The sequence below is a fragment of the Bidens hawaiensis genome, unplaced genomic scaffold, assembly GCF_021521415.1.
Source record: "Bidens hawaiensis isolate Kalapana, Puna unplaced genomic scaffold, B.hawaiensis_p1.1 tig00003760_1, whole genome shotgun sequence".
Lineage (NCBI taxonomy): Eukaryota > Viridiplantae > Streptophyta > Magnoliopsida > Asterales > Asteraceae > Bidens > Bidens hawaiensis.
In genome coordinates this window covers 193,598-215,176 of record NW_027491216.1, presented here as the reverse complement: position 1 = coordinate 215,176, position 21,579 = coordinate 193,598, and the positions used below count along the sequence as shown (strand labels likewise).

Below are 21,579 nucleotides of genomic sequence, written 5' to 3'. Positions count from 1 at the left end.
CCGTCGATAGTCAATACATACTCTCCAACCAGTAACCATACACGAAGGGATAAGCTCATTCTTCTCATTCATCACAACGGTCATACCTCCTTTCTTTGGAACCATTTGGGTCGGGCTCACCCATGGAGAGTCGGAAATCGGGTAAATCATCCCGGCATCCATCAACTTCAATACCTCCTTCTTTACCACCTCTTGCATATTCGGATTGAGACATCTTTGTGGTTGCACCACCGGCTTGTTCTCATCCTCCGTTAAAATACGGTGCGTGCAATAAGCGAGGCTAATACCTTGAATATCGGAAATTCTCCATGCAATCGCCCCCTTATGTAGTTTCAACACTTCAATCAGCTTCGTTTTTTGTTCTTCCGTCAGCTTGGATGACACAATAACGGGCAAATTCGAGCCCTCATCAAGATACGCATACTCCAAGTGTGGCGGGAGTACTTTCAACTCCAACGGAGCAGGTTTCTCCTCAGAAACCGCCTCACTCTCACAACTAATCTCGTTCACCTCAATCGTATCGGGCAAACCCGAAATCTCAACCAACTCATCACAAACCGAGTCGTTCTCACACAACTCATCCTCAACCAAATCATCACAATCAACCAAACCATTACTTCCCACGAGATCCGTACCACAAATGTAATCAAAGCATTTATCCATACCTGCAATAAAAGAGTTAATAAAATAAACCGAATGGCATGGACCACTGAAATCATCTTGATCACTCGGGTGCTTCATCGACCTCATGACATCATAAGTAACATTTTCATCACCAACCCGAAGCGTGATCTTCCCATCATACACATCGATAAGTGCCTTCGCAGTTCGTAAAAACGGACGACCAAGAATAATGGGAACCTTCTCGTCGGACTCCATATCGAGCACCACAAAATCAACCGGGAATACAAACTTATCCACCTTCACTAACAAATTCTCGATAATACCTCGTGGATATTTAACCGAACGATCGGCCAACGATAAAGACATGCGAGTCGGTGTAAGCTCGCCTAACTCCAACTTCTCGTACAAAGAATACGGCATCAAATTAATACTTGCACCTAAATCCGCCAATGCTTGGCTCATCGCATCACTACCAAACAAAACTGGAATTGTAAACACACCCGGATCCGACAACTTCTCGGGCACGCGGTTCAACACTACCGCCGAACAATCTCCCATGAGTGGAATCGATGACACCTCCCCCAACCAATCTTTCCTCTTCAACAGGTCCTTTAAGAACTTCGCGTACTTCGGCATGTGTTGGAGGGCTTCAATGAATGGGAGATTGATCTTCAACTGTCGGAACATATCAAGAAAGTGCCTATACTCCCGCATATATTTCTGCTGTTTCGCGCGAGCGGGATATGGGATACGAGCATGGTCAATCAAAGGTGATGGCCGGACTTCAACCGGCTTCTTCTCTACTGGCGGTGCAACTGGTGCGGTGTTCTGCACTTTACCCGGTACTTCCATCTCGATTTCTTCATCCATCACCTCTTCATTTTCCACTTCAACTTCATTCCTTCGCACCTCGGAACCCAAAACCCTACCGCTACGAGTAGTAATCGCCTTTATTTGAGTGGCCGGATTCTGCTGAGTAGATCCTGAAAACTGTCCCGGAGGTCTTTCATTTAATTGTCGAGCAATTTAACAAATGGTTCGCTGCATGTCGAGCATAGCTGATTGTTGATTCTTCAAAAGCAAATCATGGTCGGCAAGGGTCTTTTGAGTTACTTGATCTCTATTAAGGATTTGCTGCATCATTTCTTCCTATCTTCCCATTCCACTACTCGAATATTTCCCATTACCCGAACCTTGCTCATTAGAACTTCCACTGTTATACTGACCTTGATTTCGGTTATAGGGAGCTTGGAAGCCAGGTGGCCCACTGGCCGGACGCCAACTCGAGTTACTTTGACCTTGATTCTGATTATGATTCTTGTAGCTGTTCCAGTTCTGATTGTTGTTGTTGTAAGCATTAGGGAACCTGTTCTAACCAGCCACAAAATCTACATCTTGATTATTCATCAACGGACAATCCAGCTTACCATGACCACCTCTACACATCTCACACTTGTCCACCTTAGTCTTTAGCTCTTTTATCTCTTGGGTGAGATTCTCCAAAGCAGCAACCTTACCAGTGTCCAGATTAACCTGGTGCACACCTCGAGCATATGAGGATGTACTGGTGACGGGATTGGAATTCCCGCCTCGTGGCTTCTTCACGTACTTAGATTGCGTGAAACTTTCAAACATCTCGTTACACTCGGTCACGTTCTTCCTGTCCATCAGATTGCCCCCAGCAGCTGTGTCAAACCTCGCTTGAGCCTCATAAGTAAGCCCATTGTAAAACTTCTCAAGAAGGGCCCAAGGTGTGAGCCCATGTTGTGAACAACGGGAAAGCAGATTCTGAAAACGCTCCCAAGCTTGGTAATATGCCTCATCCGGCTTCATGTGGAAGGAGTGGATCTGATTACGGAGGCGAGAGGCCTTAGCAGGTGGAAAGTACTTCTTGAGGAATGCATTGCGAAGCGCCTCCCATGTGGTGAATGTTCCAGCAGGTTGCGAATCGAGCCAAGTAGCGGCACGATCTAAAAGTGTAAACGGGAACAGGTGTAGGAAGATCGCATCCCGATTAGTACCTTGCAAGTTGAACGTTTTGAACCACACGGGTCAGACGGTTGATGTGTGCTGGTGCATCTTCATCTTCACGGCCATGGAACTGGTGGTGATTGGTGATGTTGTTCATGACATAGGATGGGATCTGCCACGAGTTAGGGTTATTAATGTCGGGGGCGACAATGGGTGAGTGATCTCCATGGAACCCCTCAAAAGCTTGCTGATACAAGGTGCGGTTATTCTCGGCCATTGGAACGGGTCTTGACAACAAAACATGACTTATTTATTTATATTTGTTCGGGGGGATGTTTATTTAAAATACTAATTTAATACTATAATTAAAAACTAATTAAGAAAACAAGTAATTTAAACAAAAGCAAAGTTTGTTGTGAAAATAAGATGATAATGAGAAAACTACCTAGGCAATTTACTATGATTAATTGATTTGATAAACAATAATAAATAATCAACCCTAGACGGACTCCTTACGAAGAACTAAATCTAGCAAGATTAAATATTAAAAACTTATCAATAACCTAGCACTTTACAGATTTTAGGTTACCAACACACTTAGGTTTATTTAACAATATTATTCCTATGATCTTATCGCGAAATCAAATCACAAAATAATCAAGATCACAAAGTAATTGACCTAATAGCAATCCTATCACATGACAAACAATAATCAAGGAAAACTATGGAATAAAACTCATCAAACTATCCTAAGCACTCATACGCATCAATTAATTATAAGCAAATCTTTTACTAAATCATAAAAACCATAAAGTAAATAATCCCAAATCAAATCAAAACATCAAGATAAGTTTATCATAAGCCTAGGCAGTCTATAACGTTTAGCCTAGCATCTTAAAATTAAATGAAACAAACAAAGAAGAATTCATGGTGTAAAATAAACGAAAAGGAAAGAAATAAAAGATAGAACCCGTGTTCTTCGTCTTCAACTATCACGCGCTACACCAGCTGATTCTTCAACTCCACAACTGATGAAAACTCTTCTCGGGCGCCTCAGGATTCACCAAATTCGGATGTGGGGGAGGTATGATTAATGGTGAGTTTATGGGTCTTTTTATAGGCAACAGGGGTCCAAAAATAGGTTTAAGACGGTTAAACAGGAAGTTTCTGGAATCTGATCACCGCTATACACCCGTCGCGCCGCGCGGCGAGCTTTCCCTCCCTCGTCTCGCGGGGCACCGGCCCTAGGGGGTCTGGTCCACTATGTTGGCCCGGTTCACTCTTGGTTCGGTCCGGTTCGTTTCCTGACGCGTCGGTTCTCCGGTTCGGCTTGTTTTGTGCTCTATTTTCACCAAAATTAAATCCCGAAACCTGAAATATAAAACCAAGTTAGTAGTATACAAATCTTAACAAAAACCGAACTTAAACTAATAAAATATTAAATAAATGTACACGGGATTAACGAATAATAAACGTTATATCAGTATGTGTCTTGTTGAAAGTCTTTCAGTTATAGACGCATATTTTGGTCGATTACTTTGTGTTTGTGATTATTTTATGGTTTTGCTAGACGTAGTAATCTATAGGAACATTGGTTGGTGATTTATTAAGATTTTATATTCTACCTATCTAGAGACTGAGAGATAATAGATAGTCGGATTGTCCTTGGGATTAGGCGTTTAGGCTAGAACGCTCTGACAGGAGGTTTCCTAGATTTCCCTAGTTTCATTGTAATTCCGTGTCTAATCGATTGTTCTTAGGTTACCCCTTGCACTTTAGGGTGTATTGAGATAGTGAGACTGACAGGTAATCTATCTTTTAGGGTACTTTAGTATTGTTGGAGAGACTGACAGTCGGTAAATTTAAACGCCCCTTAGTGTTTCCTTTTAGGTGACACCCGGAGAATGATCAGGGATCCACTAGGTTGTCTAAGGGTGTCGTATTTTAAGATCCCGGTTCCATCATATCCAAGAGAGATCCAAGATTCACAAGTAAGATTCTAAACCTAGGTAGTGCTTCTCCTATCTTTGATTTCGTCTAAATAATCGAGTTTAAGTCTGTGTCGGTTAGTGTCAGTTTTTAGTTTAATTAGTTAATTGTCAAATAAGTAAAATCATTAAGTTTTAAGTCGGAGTCTAGTTTTAGGTGTCACTAGTGTCATTTGGGTTCGATATCCGGACTTCATTAGGCTTAACTACAGTTGATAGGTACACTTGCCTGTCTAGTGGTCTAGCATTAGGATAGTCTATATTTATAAATTTAAAACTAGACTGTTTGGAAGAAACAAGAACAAGAGTCAGGATCCTGTCAGGATACCTGAAATGGCACCTTCTCCACCACCCGGAGTTAAGGTTGTATCCTTTATCTCGGAAGGATCTGACATCTGCGGAACCTCGTATTCAGCAGCTAAGAAGCGTTTCAAAGAAACAAAGATGGACAACGGAGAAAGACCCCTCCGTACTTCCACGTTAACAACTCAAAGAATCATATCCTTCGATGAGGAGGATAGATGTGACATTGTGGATTCCAACCATGACGGTTTGGTCATTACTTTATGTATAGCTAACTGTTTTGTGCGCAGGATACTTGTTGATGGAGGAAGCTCTGTGAACATTATCCAAATGGATGCCTTGAAGAAGATGGATATCCTGAAAATGGAGATTATCCCAAAATTATCAGTCCTAGTAGGGTTCAGTGGCAAGACCAAAGACACATTGGGAGAAATCAAACTTCCAGTGTACATTGAGGGAATAACTTCCATACAAAACTTTTGTGTTATTGATTAATTGTCTTGTTGTAATGTGATATTAGGCAGGCCTTGGATCCACAGCATGAAGGCAGTGCCCTCAACCTATCATCAATGTGTGAAACTTCCAAGTCCATGGGGAGTTATCAAGATTGAAAACGATTAGCAAGACGCAAGAGAATGTTATGCATCATCAATGAAATGGACTATAAAGCCCACTCAGGCATATCAATTATAGAAACAACCAGGGAGGGTCCTGCAGGCTAGAGACCAAGAAGTGAAAGAAGTATCCCTGGATCCTCAGGATACCAAGATCAAAGTATTGTTAGGATCGGGTATGCCTGAGGATATCAAACAAGGATTGGTATCCTTCTTAAAGAAAAGAGCTTCTACCTTCACCTGGAAACTTGAAGATATGACAGGTATCTCTAAATCCATAATTACTCATAAACTTGGTATAGATAAATCTTTCAGGCCGGTACATCAAAAGCGAAGGAAGTTTGCTCCTAAGAGAAACATTATCATACAAGAAGAAGTGCAGAAGCTGCTCAAGACCAAAATTATAAGAGAGGTCCACTATCCTAGATGGTTGGCCAATCTAGTTGTAGTCCAGAAGAAGAATGGAAAGTTGAGAGTGTGTGTGGACATCACAGACCTGAATAAGACCTGTCCAAAAGACCCATTTCCACTCCCACACATTGACTCAATGGTGGATGCGACTGCTGGCCATGAACTACTAACCTTCATGGATGCATCCTCAGGATTTCAGCAAATTCAAATAGAGCCTTCAGATCAAGAAGACACAGCCTTCATGACTCCCACAGGTATATACTATTGTATTGCAATGCCTTTTGGACTAAAAATGCAGGTGCAACCTACCAGAGGCTAGTCAATATGATGTTCAAAGACCAACTGGGGACACGATGGAAGTCTACATAGACGACATGGTGGTAAAGTCAAGGAGGGCAGAGGATCATCTCAAAGACTTGTCAACAGCATTTGACATCTTGGACTAGTACAACATGAAGTTGAATCCTGCCAAGTGTCATTTTGGAGTCAAAGCAGGAAAGTTCCTTGGGTACATGGTCACCAAGAGAGGAATAGAAGCAAGCCCTGAGCAAATCAAGGCCATCCTGGATATCAAGTCGCCAAGAAACGTCAAAGATGTCCAAAGACTGACCGAAAGAATTGCAGCTCTCAATAGGTTCATCTCAAGATCTTCAGAGAAGTGTAAAGACTTCTATGATATCCTGAGGAAGAATCAGAAATTTGAATGGGGAGAGAAGCAAGAAAGGGCTTTGGAATCCTTGAAGGAATATTTATCCTCAGCGCCACTCCTGATTAAGCCAGTTAATGGTGAACCATTACCTTGTACTTAGCCGTTTCTGGGAGTGCAATAAGTGTTGTCTTAGTCAAGGATCACGAAGGTTAACAACATCCGATATATTATGTAAGTAAAAGTCTACTAGATGCTGAATCCAGGTATTATTATCTTGAAAAATTAATTTTAGCACTTATAATGTCTTATACTAAATTAAGACATTACTTTGAAACTCATGCTATTCATGTAAAAACTAACTATTCTATTAAAGATGTTTTAAGAAAACCAAAAATGTCAGGTAGGATGGCAAAGTGGGCTGTGAAACTTAGTGTATACGAAATCTTGTATGAGCCAAGGACAGCTATCAAATCCCAGGCACTTGCCGACTTTGTGGCTGATTTTAACCAGGATATACTTGTAGAAGTAGAAAAAGAAGTTCAATAACTGGAGGTCAAGGAGAGTTGGACCTTGCATACCGATGGTGCCTCCAACATAAGAGGAACAAGTCTGGGTATCCTGCTAAAATCGCCACAGGGGGACATTATACCTCTATCTATATCTTGTAAATTTCAGGCAACTAATAATGAGGCTGAATACGAGGCCCTAATAGCTGGTTTACAATTAGCTAAGGATATGAAGGTCAGGTGTCTTCAAGTTTATGTTGATTCATTATTATTAGCTAACCATTTTAATGGCTCTCATGCAGTAAATGGAGAAAACTTAGCAAAATATTTAGAAATAGTTTAGCAATTAGCTATGTGTTTTGAAACATTTGATATAGTACAGGTACCAAGAGAAGAGAACACTGAAGCAGATGCCTTAGCAAATTTAGCACTGGCTCTCAAGATACCAGATGACATCAAAATACCATTGTGCATACCTTGACTCCAGCAACGAAGCAGAATTGCGAAATTATGGAGACTTCAAAACCTGAAAACGATCCATTATCTTGGACCAGTCCCATAATGCGGTATCTTCAGGTAGGGCTGGCAATTGGGTACCTGTTAAATACACGATAAGACCTGTTTAGCAAAAAAGTGACGTATGTGATTTTTTAATTTTCTTAAATAATTGAAATTAGTAGGCTAGACTCCATCATATTCTCTTATTGGTAAATGAAACTTAAAACTGTATTTTAGTTATGGCATATAAAGTAGTTAATCGAGTCGTATTCATGTTTTATACCTGTGTTCAGCGCGTCGCTTCACACCTGTTAAGACACGAATTGCCAGCCCTATCTTCAGGATAATGAGATCCCAGAAGAAGAAAATCCTAGAGCCTTTCGAATGAAGGTAACCCAGTATGTTATCCTAAATAATGTTTTGTATAGAAAGTCATTTGCAAGTCCATACTTGAGATGCTTAGAACACCATGAAGCACAAGAAGTTCTCAAAGATATGCATGAAGGCGATTGTGGAAACCACACTAGGGGCAGAGTCTTGGTATCCAAGATACTGAGGATAGGTTACTTCTAGCCAAGAATGAAGAAGGATGCAATGAATTTCTCCAGGAAATGTGATGCTTGTCAAAGACACAGCAACATCTTGCATCAACCAGCTGAACCACTACATCCTATCATATCCCCGTGGCCATTTATGAAATGGGGAATGGATATTGTGGGAAAGCTGCCCCAAGGCTCCTAGTGGAAAAGTCTTTATGCTAGCCATGACGGATTACTTCTCCAAGTGGATCGAGGCCGAGGCGTTTGTCCAAGTTAAAGAGAAGGATGTGATCTTATTTATCAAACGCAATATCCTGACAAGATTTGGTTTCCCGGCAGATATCATTTGTGACAATGGTTCACAATTCATTGGTAGCAGAACAACCAACTTTTGTGAAAGTTGGGGAATCAAGATTATAACTTCAACACCAGTACACCCTCAAGCCAATGGTCAAGCAGAATCAAGTAACAAGATCATCATCAACAATTTGAAGAAAAAGTTGGGGTCCAAGAAGGGAAAATGGGCTGAAGAACTACCATTCGTTCTTTGGGCTGATAGAACCACTTCAAAAAATGCAACGGGTCAAACACCTTTCTCTTTTGTATTTGGGGCCGAAGCTGTTATCCCCACGGAAATGGTAATCCCTACAGCAAGAACCAGCATCCAAGATGCTGAGTCCAACAACCAAAGCCTTTCTGAAGATCTAGACACTATTGACAAGCTTAGAGATCTAGCTAAGATCAGAATGGCAGCATATCAACAAAGAATAGCCAAGTCTTACAACAAAAACATCTGAATTCGAAGATTCCAAGTAGGAGATATAGTGTTAAGAAAGGCATTCCAGAATACTACTAACCCAGCAGATGGAAAGCTAGCTCCAAAGTGGGAAGATCCTTACTTGATCGACGCATAAGCAAGCAAATGGGCCTACCGATTAATCACTATAGAAGGAGTCCCTATACCAAGAGCCTGGAATGCTATCCATCTCAAAGCATATTTTTGTTAGTATCCTTAACTGGTATGTTCATATCCTCAACATCTTAGGATAAAGGTATGTTCCCTGATCTACTTTTATATTATTTCATATTTAAACTTTATTATCTCTTTATCAAGATTACTGACTTAAGCATCGGAGGGGTGTTTGCCAGCCTAACATCCACCCGTCAGCAAGAGTTTAGTGTTTTGCAGGTATCCTAAGGATACGTTATCTTGACAACATTTAGAGGCTTATCACCTCCCACACGAATAAGATATCCTTGATATCTTCAAAGGTTTAAAAGTCATCACCTTTCTAACGAATTGGGTAACACCCCGCCTGGAGCGCACGATGTTCGAATATAGTTCGAGGCAGGCGGACCAGACCAGCTGATAATCCGTTTTTTGTTGGCAATATATCGAATCCTCAAGATAAGTGACAGACGTGTCACACATACGTACTAAGGTTTATAACATTTTCATGTTATCTAAGGTTTCGGCATTTTCATGTCGTTCACGTTTGGGAATTTCCCCAGTTTTATCTATGGTTTAGACATTTTCATGTCTCTCAAGTAAAGGCCTTGTCGCCATAAAATAGACTTTATCGCCAATAAGCAGGCTCTATCGCCAGTAAGCAGGCTTAATCGCCAGAATTATATAACTTGGTTTTGACAGATCAAAGACTGGCCAAGTCACTAAAGCGCAAAAGATGCTACTTAGTTAATTTTAACTCGGATAATACAAATGCCAAAAGGTATGATGCACGAGGATTCAACCGCTGGGGACATCATGTGTAAGCTTATTAAGTTTATGAGTGTTCTCTACAAAAGTACTCTTTACACTTAGTCTTTTTACATATTTTTGTCATTCAAGACGTAATCTTTTTTTGTGACAATTCACATTTACACAAGACTTAATGATATATTATCCTTAAGATGTTTTATGATAAGTCTTAAAGATATATTTTCTAGAGATATAATCCTTAAAATATTTTATTTTGGAAATATAATAAGTTTAAGAAATATGTTTTCTGGGCACATTATCCTTAAGATGTTCTGTTTCAAAAACTTAAGTCTCAAAAATATTTCTCGGACACGTTATGAATAAAGCGTATCAACATGAGTTATCTAAAATATCATACAATTAAAACACAACGTAAAAGCCAAAATATTATGTCATTACTAACGGAAATTACAGGAAATTAAGAACAATGCCCAGGCTTCATTCTTAACAAACAGGAGGACTCTTCCACCTAGGCATTGTTAGATAGTTAAAGTTCAGGATAATATGGGCTTCGTCTTGAAACTCAAGATCCCTTCACCCATATTTCCCTATTATCCTAAGCATAACTGTTCAAAACACAAGTTCCAATTGACCAAGATACCACAAACCTACAACCAACCATCATAAAACACAAACAAACATTCATAAAAACCGGGCTCAGGCCTTGTCTTTATCGCCATCATTGCCCTGTTGATCCTTCACCGCCTTACCAGTCGCCAACTTTCACCGCCTCATCAGCCACCTTATTCGCCGTGCCCGGCCCCGGATTTTCCACATTCTCTCCGCCATGATCTTCTCCCAAGCTGCCACATCCCAAAAGGGAGTCTCCAACCCAGCAGCCTTAGCCTCCTGAGCCTGGACTTGATGATGGAAAGCTTGAGTTTTTTACTCATGGTGATTGAAGATGAAGAGCAAAGAGAGAAAGAAATTTACCTAGTCATTGTAATCAATGCCCGATTCGCTTGGCAACGATTTCATTGGCACACACGATTTGGTTATATGCATGATTGTTATGATTTGCATTCATCTTAAGCAAGCACCAAATCCCATTTATTAATTTGGTTACGAAATCACCTTTGTTAATTTTTAACCAAAACAGTAAGTATGCTAGCCATTACATATATACTGTCTTTTATTCTTTAAGATTAAGTAAATGAATGCTTCAGTGTTGTTCTCACGATTAGTTTGTCTTCTTCTACTTAGATCATCTGTTGCTTTGGTAACTTAAAAGGTGCGCTATACCATATTAGTGTCATGTAATCAATGGTCTTTAACTAGTTCACCATTTAACTATGATATGGTTTAAGCAAAAAAAAATGTGATTGGTTGATTTGACGTTAACCCCACATCTCATTAATACAATTTGAGCATTAACGGTTGGCGTTTGGCCTCTCATTTTGACGCCCAACTTTCACAAGCTTGTTTGTTATCGCTGCAAACTCCGAGATACTATTGCGGCAAGGGTGCCTCGCCCACAATTGATAGTCCTTAGCATTCTAAAGAGAAGAAGAAGAAAAAATATGAAAAACATCCATGATATGTGATAAACATATATACAAGGCCCAAATATAGTGGAATTTGAAAAGGAAAATGTGACTAAAAGATCGGTTTGTGTATTATGTATTGCGTTATAGTTCTTTTATAACGCCTAAAATTTATTAAGAATAAAAAAAGGGGAAGTACTATATAATTTTAATACTTTTGTGATTATCAATTAATAAACATATAAGGACTTTTAGTCTGAAATAAATTAATTATTAACTAAATAATGTGTAAAACCCCACAGAAAATGTTTAGAATCTTAACGTAATTTGTGTATAACGACACGTAACTTTTAATAGGTCTTAGGTCGCTTACATAACTTTTATTATAGCATTCTCATCCCATCCTCTATCTTCAAATCAAAAATTATACTAAAACTTATTTTATTTTCTCTCTTCATTTCAGTTAAATAATACTTTTTATACATTTTATTATTACCTTTTCTCTTTTCTTTACTTACAACTACTTTCAAAATATATTAAAAAATTATAGGGGATAAACAGTAATTTTCAAATATACAGAAAAATCAGTCATTTTTCTAAAATATAAAAGTTCCTCACTCACAACACCCTAAATTATAAAAACACCCCACATATAATAAATTGTATATAGCGACAAGTAACTTTGAAGTTTCAAAATATTTTGAATTCAATATTCTATAAAATGACAAAGATATACATGTGACACCACTTTTTGTTTGGTCACTAGTAAACAAAAGTACCATAACATAAAAATACATTAAAGTCCTTGTTTCAATCATTTTAGGCTATGGTAGAACAAAGTGGAAAAAAGTTGGAAGTAATAGATAAAATATAGTTTTATCATTATAAGAAATCTATAATAAGTTGCAAATCCAGAAAGTTTTCATCAGCTTAATTAGGTTTAGCTTCCTTTAATTTTCAGTTTTGATAACAAGAGAGAAAAAAGTTATCTTTAAAAGATTTCCTTTATACCAAACTCCTATGCATATAATGGGTATCACTATATTCTCATGTGTTAAGATCTTAAAGGTCCCGATTTCAAGAAAACACTTTAAGCCCTATATTGGTTGGGTCGAACTTGTTTGTTTGTCTCTAAAATTATGTTTCTTTTAAAAAAATATTTGAGTTCTGCCTTTTAGGTTTGGCATGGCATGACTACCTTGTAGGTTTTGTGTTGGTCTCAATATTTAATTATTGGGTTAAAGAATTAATCAACAATAATTATTATAGCTATATGATGATACAGATTTGTTTTATAAGTAATCATGGTTAGAGCACTAAAGATGAATCTCATAACACTCCAAAGGTAGAGGAGGGTTAAAAGCTAATTCCACTTATGGTGGTAAAGGAAAAAAGACAATTCAATTGATTTTAGAAAGTGAGTCTTTGTTTCTATTTACTTTTTACGTTTATAAAAAATTTTATTAATAATTTATAGTTTAAAGTGTTAAGTGTATGAGATGTTTATTTAATAGGGTAACGTCACAAATATATAAGAGTACTAGGTTTTATTCCCGTATTATGGGGGTTGTTTTATATTTTTTGTTTTTTAATATTTATTTTTTAGGTTTTAATTTTTTTTATTGTAATAAATTTAATAATATACTTAAGTTTGATGATAAAAGGGTTTCACAAATAAATGATATATTATAACCCATTTAAAAGTTATCGGAGTTTGGTGATCATAACCCGCTTATTTTTTTTTTTACTATAAAGTTGTTTCTTAATTATAAATAATATCTTTTTTAAAAAAAAATTGGATATTAGTTTTTAATATATCCCTATTTTATAGGATTTTCATATCAAATATTTGGAAATATTAATTTTTAATTTAATAAGATGTTATAAACCGTTTAAGAGCTCTCTGAAATTGGTGAGACCCATACCCGTGAATTCAGGTAAAATGTATGAGAAGCCTCCTTTTACAAATAAAGTATTCTGGTGGCTTGAGAGAATTTATGAAGCAACTAGCAAGCTTTTAAAGGCTTCGTTTATATATATATTATAGATATATATAGATAATTTCTATTTATAAAATTAGCACACGCTATAGTAGATTAAGCCCATGTGTATTTTGGCTTCGAAGGAAATATTATTATATATTTGAAACTATTGATTTAGTTTTAATACTTTAATTTAGCTTTGTTGTAATTTGTATCTAACCCTGTTTTAGTTCTAAAAAGATGATGTGTAGTATTTCTTATTGATGTGGTAAAAAAAATGAGTCTTAAGCACAATGATAAGCGGGGGTGGGGTGCACTAGCAGCTCTGGTGGTGCTTCACGGCGGGAGAGGGACTTTCCAACGGTTTGTGGTCAGAAAAGTTGTTAAACACCAAAACGTGGCAAGTGATTGTGAATGGCTTGTAAGACGAACACGATGATGGTGCGAACGATGCATTGAAAAAGAGCACTTGGCTCTAATAGCAAGTTAAAACTCTTAAAAGTGTGTTCAAACAAATGTGTATCTGTTGATAAATGTTACTAGGGTTTTACAAAAGATTGAGTTTCATACCCAGTTCATATTTACATATTACTACCTCTATCATCTATAGAATTACATTGTGCCTAACATTTAACAAAAAAAGATTTCTCATGCCATCTGTAGCCTCGATATATCCCTTCTTACCATTTTTCTCTTCTTCATCCGGGCACCTCGCTCTTTTTAATATTGATATTATTTTAAGAAAAATACTAATTCCAATAATAAAAATTTTGTTTTAAATTGTCTATTTTTAAGAAAATTTTGAAATTTAATTATATAAATTTTCTTTTCAATCAAATAGAAAAATTGAAATTAAATTACGTAACTTTTATTTTCAATCAAATAACAATAAAAGTTACATTTTACGAAACCCAATTATATATTAATCTATTCATACTTTCGATTTTTTTTAAATCATTAGTGTATGTAATATTTTTGTTTCCCTTCTATAAAATGTACATAGAGATTTAAGATTTTTATGTATTGATATATTCCAACTCGTGTAGTACACGAGTTCAAAGCTAGTACTTGAACATAACTAAAAAGAACTAAAAAACATGTGTAGCTCAATCAATTACTCGATTTATTTTATTTGGTTGAACAATTGATGTTTAGGACATAACTTACAAATTTATCCATAATAAGAAACATGGTCCATTATCATGTAGCATAATCGAATATCAACTTGGATGCATACTGAATAGGACATCATAAAACATCCATTCTAATGTTAAGTTCACATGCATTGATTGTTCGTAAATCATAATCATATAAAGTTTGCAACACCTATGGTTCATCAGTTTTCATCCATGCCACTATGTTCCTCTATTTTTTTCTGCAGCACGTGCATTGCATGTGGTGCTACACATCAAAAGAATCATTTGCACTCAAGTTGAAAATGACCAAACAAACTTTTTATGCCAGTAGAGAGCCTACCAAGATTATAAGTATAGGTACCATCATGCCTGTAAACGAAGCGAACGTTCAGTAAACTGTTTTGTGAACCGTTCGACGGAAAGTTCATTTATGTTTGTTTATTTAATAAACAAGCGAACGAACGAACATGAATAAACTATTTTGTTCATTTAGTTAAACAAATGAACATGAACGCATGTTCGCTCGTTCATTTACGTTCATTTATGTTGGTGAGTATATGTTTGTTTAAGTTTAAATATTTTAGGCTCGTTACAATTTAGTCTGGTTTATAGTTGCCCTTTACAATTTAGTCTAGTTTTGATTTTATTTTAGGCCCAACAAATTTATGTACATATTTGAATTTTATTGAATTTTATTTTAGGCCCAACAATTTAGTCTGGTTAAGTTCGTTTGTTTACATTCGTAAACCGTTCGTTTATAATATTAACAAACATAAATGAACATGAACGCGCTGATTTTCTTAATGAACCAAGAAAATTTTCATTTAATTGCTCGTGTTCGATCGTTGGTTGGGTTACAGTTAAACGAATGAACACAAACATGCTCCGTTCGTGTGTTTGGTTTGTTTAACGGCCTAGGTGCCGTCTATACACAAACAATTCTAAGTAGAGAACCAAAAATATCATACAAACATGTGTACATATTGTTTTACCTGTGATACATAAGACAGTTCCACCAAACCTGATATGGACTATGTTCAAATGTTCTGCTTAAGTGTGATGACCGTTATTGATCATCCATTGATGAGAGCTTGTAAGAAGCTTCGGCGCGTGCTTCTTCCAATTTACCAAACAGATCCTTCATGAAAGGACTAGTTGTTCCATGAGTGATACGCAATACATCAACCGCTTGTGTAAGCGATTTAATGGCTTCTTCTGTGTACCCAAGGAACCTACATAATTTCACAAATACTTCATACATTGATAATATTAAAGAGCTTTTAGTGCAAAAAATAAATGATTACTGTTTTATAAATCGAGTAAACTAAATAATTAAGAATGCGCGAACCAGTTAAGCTTGCCACAGGTATAATATTGCAGCCCTCGGAGAGGATGGATATTAGGATACACTCCTGCAAACAGAAACCACACGACTCGTGAATTCAAATAAAAACATAAAAAATGTATGCAGTTGATAAACTTTATATCATATACTTTCATAAATTGGGATTGTCAGTCTACAATATGTCAGTGCTTTCTTCCAATCTTGCATCTCCATTAGTATCTGAAATAAATAAGTGAGATATAATATATAATCATCAAACTCAGAACTTGCATATGTTATTAAAATAACATCATTTTTGTAATTTATACTTTTAAGATATTTTCCCTAGTTCGCAATAATTTGATAGACCCGGAATGACAAAGCTTCACTTGCAGCTTCTCAACCGTTATATACATGTCAAGCGCTTCATTGGTATCTAAAATCGAATTAAGTTTTCCAAAATATAAAGCTATATGCAACAAATAATATCAAACATTTTCATGAATAATAATTTGGATAATAATATTAGAGGATACGGGCAGATGAAAGAGCTACAGATGCCTTCTCTGACATAGTTTTTTCTTCACTGGCAATCTTTAATATTTCTTCTATGACCCTTACAAGCCCACATCGTTGACATATAAATCCTTTACTTTCTAAAAAGTAAAAGCAAATAGATAAATAATATAAAAGAATAATCAAAATTCAAAAGTGAAAGGAGTGAGGTCATAAATAATACCGGGATCACGAAGCAAAAAACCATCACATGTGTTATTCTTGCATCTATAACCTTCAAGAATTGCACTTTCTTCTATATCATCTTTCTGACCCTTAAGTTTAAACGAGGATTATATTAACACTAATGAAGATATAAAGAAAATAAAAAACATAAAACTAAAAGAAAAATAGTGTTTGGATGTACAAGTTTTATGCAACGGGGACAACTGCAAGTGAAGAAGTATTGTTCTTTTAAAGCCTTTTGTCGAGTCATTGTACTTCCTGCTGTCTCTATGTAACTGATTAATACCTACAGCACAGCATAGGCGCTGAGTTGGTTACATGTCAGGTCAAAAGTCAAGAGAATGAGGTGTTAAAATAAAAGGTTCAAATATAGACAGACACTTAATTTGAGTTAAATCTGATTCGTGAGTTGGAACAGATAACAAAGTAGGGATGTGCATGAAACCGGAATAACCGAACCCAACCCAAAACCAGTGGTTTGGTTTTATGTTTTTCAAAAACCGAAACCGAACTAAGAAAATCTAACTTGCGAGTTGGAACAGATAACTGAACCCAACCCAAAACCGATGGTTTAGTTTATGTTTTCCAAAAACCAAACTTAAGTTCGGTTCGGTTTTGCATGTACAGAAAACCAAAAAAACCGGACCTATAAAAATAAAAATGATCGACTTTTATTGAATTTATTGATTATGATTTGTGTTTATGAATATTAAGTACTTTATAAAAATTAAATAAATAGTGTAGCCCAAAATTTTGAGATCCGAATGTTTAATAATCAATTAATCATTAACTAACAAAAAACATGTAGGCACAAAGTTTCAAGCCCAAATTCATTATTTTAGGTCAGTTTTTTGGGTCCAAAAATTTCAAGCCCAAATGGCAAAACTGATTGTAAAAACTGAAAACCAAACAGTTCTCAAGAAACCAAAAACCGAATCTTTAATTTTTGGTTCAGTTTTGGCCATAACCAACCCATGCACAACCCTATAACAAAGTTGACCATGATAATACAATAATTAATAAATTCACATTTACAGCATTAAATAGACGATAAAAGCTAGAAGACACTTAAAAAGCATACCTCACTGCCTTTTGGTATTTGTTGCATCGCACGTACTGTTGCAATTCGTCCGTCAAATACCAGAACTGAATTTGGGTAGCAACTATAACAAGAAAGTCAAATATTTAAAAGTCAAAGAAGCATACACAATTCTTAAGAAAGTCAAATATTGAAAAGTCACCTGTGATTAATAATGGAAATGACAGGATACAATCCGGTTCCTAATGGTATAAGCTCACTGTCACAGATTGTGTGCGCATTGCATGCAAGCTGTAAGTGATTAAAAAATGGGACTATGTTTAAACAAACATATGTAAATTGGATTGTAAAAGACTAGTTTTGTAACATTATACCTTGGAGAAATTTTCTGCAACATCTTTAATATTCAGATTAGGCCACTGGAGTATGATACTTACGAGATTTGCCATTTGTGCATATAACACCAGCTGCGTCTCTCCAACCTCAGAGATATCTTTATAAAAAATTGTTAAATATAACAACCAAAACCATCAGCTAGGGAATATTTTTCAGATTTATTATTGATGTCAATTTCCAACTATGCCGTTTGTAGTAACATTGATATAACTTATTAACTTGGCATTATAATAAATTTGGTGTGCAATAATTATGGTAAAAGCTTGAGTAATCAAATCTCCATATGTGTATTATCTATTTAATTTCTATGTTCGAATATCAGTGCGTAGCTAAATCTAATTAATTTCTGTGTTTGAATCTTTAAATGTAGTTCAATCAATTTAATTTCTCTGTTTAAATCTTTGTGCGTAATTATATAAATCTAATTTCTCCGTTTGAATCTCTGTCTGTAACAAAATCTGTATGATTTCTCTGCTTGAATATCTCTGTGTAATTAGCTAAATTTAATTAAACACAGATATAAATAAACTAGATAGATTCAATTACACAGAGATTTAAACAAAAAAATTAGATAGATTCAACAACGCACAAATTCTAACAAAAAAATTAGACCGATCCAATAACACAGAGATTCAAACAGAGAAACTAGATTGACTTAATTACACATGCAAATGCTAACAGAGAAATTAGATAGACATAACTACACACAGACTTTTAAAATAGAGAAATTAGTTTTATTAAAATAAATCTGTCACAACGATACACCACATATGCAAGGATACGAGATACTAAATTCTTCACCAGGCTGTAGTTGTCCATCACAGTAGTAGTGATAACCTGACAGTAATGCCCGTGTTAGATATAGTCACTGATATATTTAGGCAATGATATGTTCTTGTTAGAATGCATTTCACAATTAATTAGTGTAGAGCTACAGCATCGCCATAAGAAACCAGGAAAAATAAAAAAATAAAATAAAAAGAGAGATTTTCACCTTTTCATCCTGTAACTTTTTCCGAAGGTAAAGTTTAACCATCAAACGTATAGAAGGTGTAAGAGATGTTACACTATTTTTCTCTAGCTGGGCAAGCAGCTGGCATTCAAGACGATGCAGCTTCCAATCAAATTTCTAAAATATTCGCAAACGAAAATAATAGAGTTAACATCTATCAAAATCATAATATATAAAGAAAATAACAAAAAATATCCTTTTCACGGGTGTGATAACTTATACATATGGCCATGTCAAAAACAAATCACTTACTTAGCCATAAATAATGAGTTAATTAATGTGATACACTAACACCATATCACACGCACATTAGTATCCATGTGCAGAATGAACATAGTTAGGGGTTCAGCGAGTAAACGTAAATAGGCAACCTAAGATTTGCGTATCAGAGGTATAACACGCTCAGAAAAATGGCTACTTTTGTGATTTGCACTAGGGTGTCAATTGTGCCAAGTTGGCGGGTTAAATTGTTCAACCCAAACATGACCTACATTTTTATCTGCGTCAAAAACATCAACCTAGCCCACACACTTAAAATTGTGTAACCAAGCACGCCCATTCATCCCATTTATTTGAACATGTCATATGGGTTGGCGGGTTGTAAAAAATGGGTTAAACAGGTCATAAAAAGGTTAGCAGGTCAACATGTTTAATTAAACAGGTGAAACAAATCAATCCAAACACAACCCGGGTTTGATATGCAAACCCAAAATCCAATTTTTTTCATGTCGTGTTTGGGTTGTGTCGGAAATTGCCACCCTTAATTTGCACAGATAGGTGTATGCATGTATGCATACCTGGCATTTGCTCCCACAGTACCACACAACATGACAAGATGAGCATCTCTTTATATTACTTGACGTAAAGCACCAATCACATCTGGATTCTGTTGCACTTTTATTTGGCACAGAAACATAAGGTTCTTCACTTAATATGACTTCTCCTGTGACAATAATTGAAAGATAATGATCAATCTGCATCTATAATGACAGTAATTTGTAGCACAATGTCAATAGACAAAACATAAGTGCAGATCAAAACTAGCACAAGTTCTAGCTACTAAACATACAAACAGATCAAAGAAACAATAGTTTAATGATAATATTTATTTAATCACCTAAAAGTTGTTAACAATCGATAACATAATGTGTTGTGCGGCCGACTCACCTGGAGAGAAGCCCCGAGTGGTGATGAGGCAGCGGCCTTTGTCAGGAAGCGTAGAAACTGATAAACCATAGTCATGTGACAATAGCCTCTGCAAATCTTCCATTATCGAAACCAAATCTGTAATACAAAAACTAAATAAATAAGCAATACTCAACCAATGTTAAAACTCCAAACCTAATCAGTTTCGATTACAAAAATGGGTGCAATTTCAAACAAATGCTTATTGTTTGTCAATCAATAAGTAGATAACTACTTTAATTGTCCCAAATTAATGAGACCAAGATAAGCTGAAGAAGCTATGAGCAATTAAAATAATGAAGCTTGAAATTTTGAATTTAAATGAAATACAGAGAGAGTTAACGGAAGAAATTACATGGAAGACGACGGAAGTGAATTGAGGGTTTTGTGAGAGGTTGAGGTTTTACTTTACAGCTCTCTTCCAGAGTTTCATTTAAAAAGGAAAGGAAAGAAAAATGAAGGGAAGGAAACAAAATGTTCTGTTCATGAGTTTCTTTAAAGAAAGAAAACAATAATAAGTGTGCTCCCGAGTTTTTTTAAAGAAAAAAAAGCAAAGGAAAGAAAAGAAAAATAAAGGGTTTTATAGTGTAAATTCTTTCCTTTCATTTTAGAAGAAATTGAATGGATGGAAAGGAAAGGAAAATAAATGAAAGGAAAGGAAAGGAAAGGAAAGGAAATGAATGGAAATGTTTTCATTTCCTTTCCTTTCCTTCGTTAAGTGAGCTCGGGAACACAGCGTTATGGTCGCCAATTTGGGTTTTGTGAAATGTGGGTTTTGTGACGAGCAAAATGCATAAACAAATCACTAGGAAATCACACTAGCTTTTTAGAGGGTGTTTGGATCGACCTGTTGAAAAGTTAAAAAAGTGTTTGGGATTGTTTAACGTGTGAGTGTGAAAGTTTCCTTCTATAACTTGTTACTTTTTTATAAATCATAAGGAGGTAAAAATAAGGAATCCCAAACACCCATTTAGTAAGTTACACATGGTAACAAAACCTGAAAAGTGAATTAGTAAACGTGAATTTGATCGGTATCACATAGGGTCGATATGATAACGACATTATAAACCTAAAAGTATGTTATTAAATGCTTAGAATAGTATTGGGACTTGTATATCTTATTATTAAAAGAATATATATTTAAAACGACGTGTAGTTGGTTGGTAAAACCCGCACGGTATGATTGTAAGTCAACGTAAATTTAGTCAGTATTGGATTACAACATCGGAACTAAACAAAAATGTAAATTTATCAACACCAAGTATAACATAGTACATAGTACATATTAAAAAAAAAGTGTGTTACAGCGGCAAATCGATGCGAATTCGTACACATATACTAGTAAGATCCACAAACTATAGTCTTTCATTGGCAGCTGTCAACATCAGCATATTCTTATTCCTTAAAAAGATACCTTC

At 36.0% G+C, this 21,579-nt stretch overlaps 1 protein-coding gene across 1 annotated transcript; it reads right to left on the bottom strand.

The window, feature by feature from the left end:
* Positions 1-15,427: 15,427 nt before the first annotated feature.
* Positions 15,428-20,251, bottom strand: LOC143624321 (histone-lysine N-methyltransferase ASHR1-like). Its single transcript, XM_077095016.1, has 14 exons — positions 20,144-20,251; positions 19,774-19,919; positions 18,959-19,093; positions 18,747-18,801; positions 17,943-18,061; positions 17,771-17,859; positions 17,611-17,692; positions 16,711-16,815; positions 16,528-16,618; positions 16,325-16,444; positions 16,118-16,224; positions 15,959-16,028; positions 15,813-15,876; positions 15,428-15,696 (listed from the first exon to the last, which is right to left on the bottom strand). The coding sequence occupies exons 1-14, from the start codon at positions 20,244-20,246 to the stop codon at positions 15,531-15,533; spliced, it is 1,452 nt and encodes a 483-aa protein (XP_076951131.1). The 5' UTR covers positions 20,247-20,251; the 3' UTR covers positions 15,428-15,530.
* Positions 20,252-21,579: the final 1,328 nt, after the last annotated feature.

Coding starts and splice junctions, on each gene's coding strand:
- LOC143624321 (XM_077095016.1), bottom strand. CDS start 20,246: ATGGAAGATTTGCAGAGGCTATTGTCACATGACTATGGTTTATCAGTT. Junction 17,860..17,942: donor TTGCAGAAAATTTCTCCAAG/GTATAATGTTAC, acceptor AATCACTTACAG/CTTGCATGCAATGCGCACAC. Junction 15,877..15,958: donor GACAATCCCAATTTATGAAA/GTATATGATATA, acceptor TTCTGTTTGCAG/GAGTGTATCCTAATATCCAT.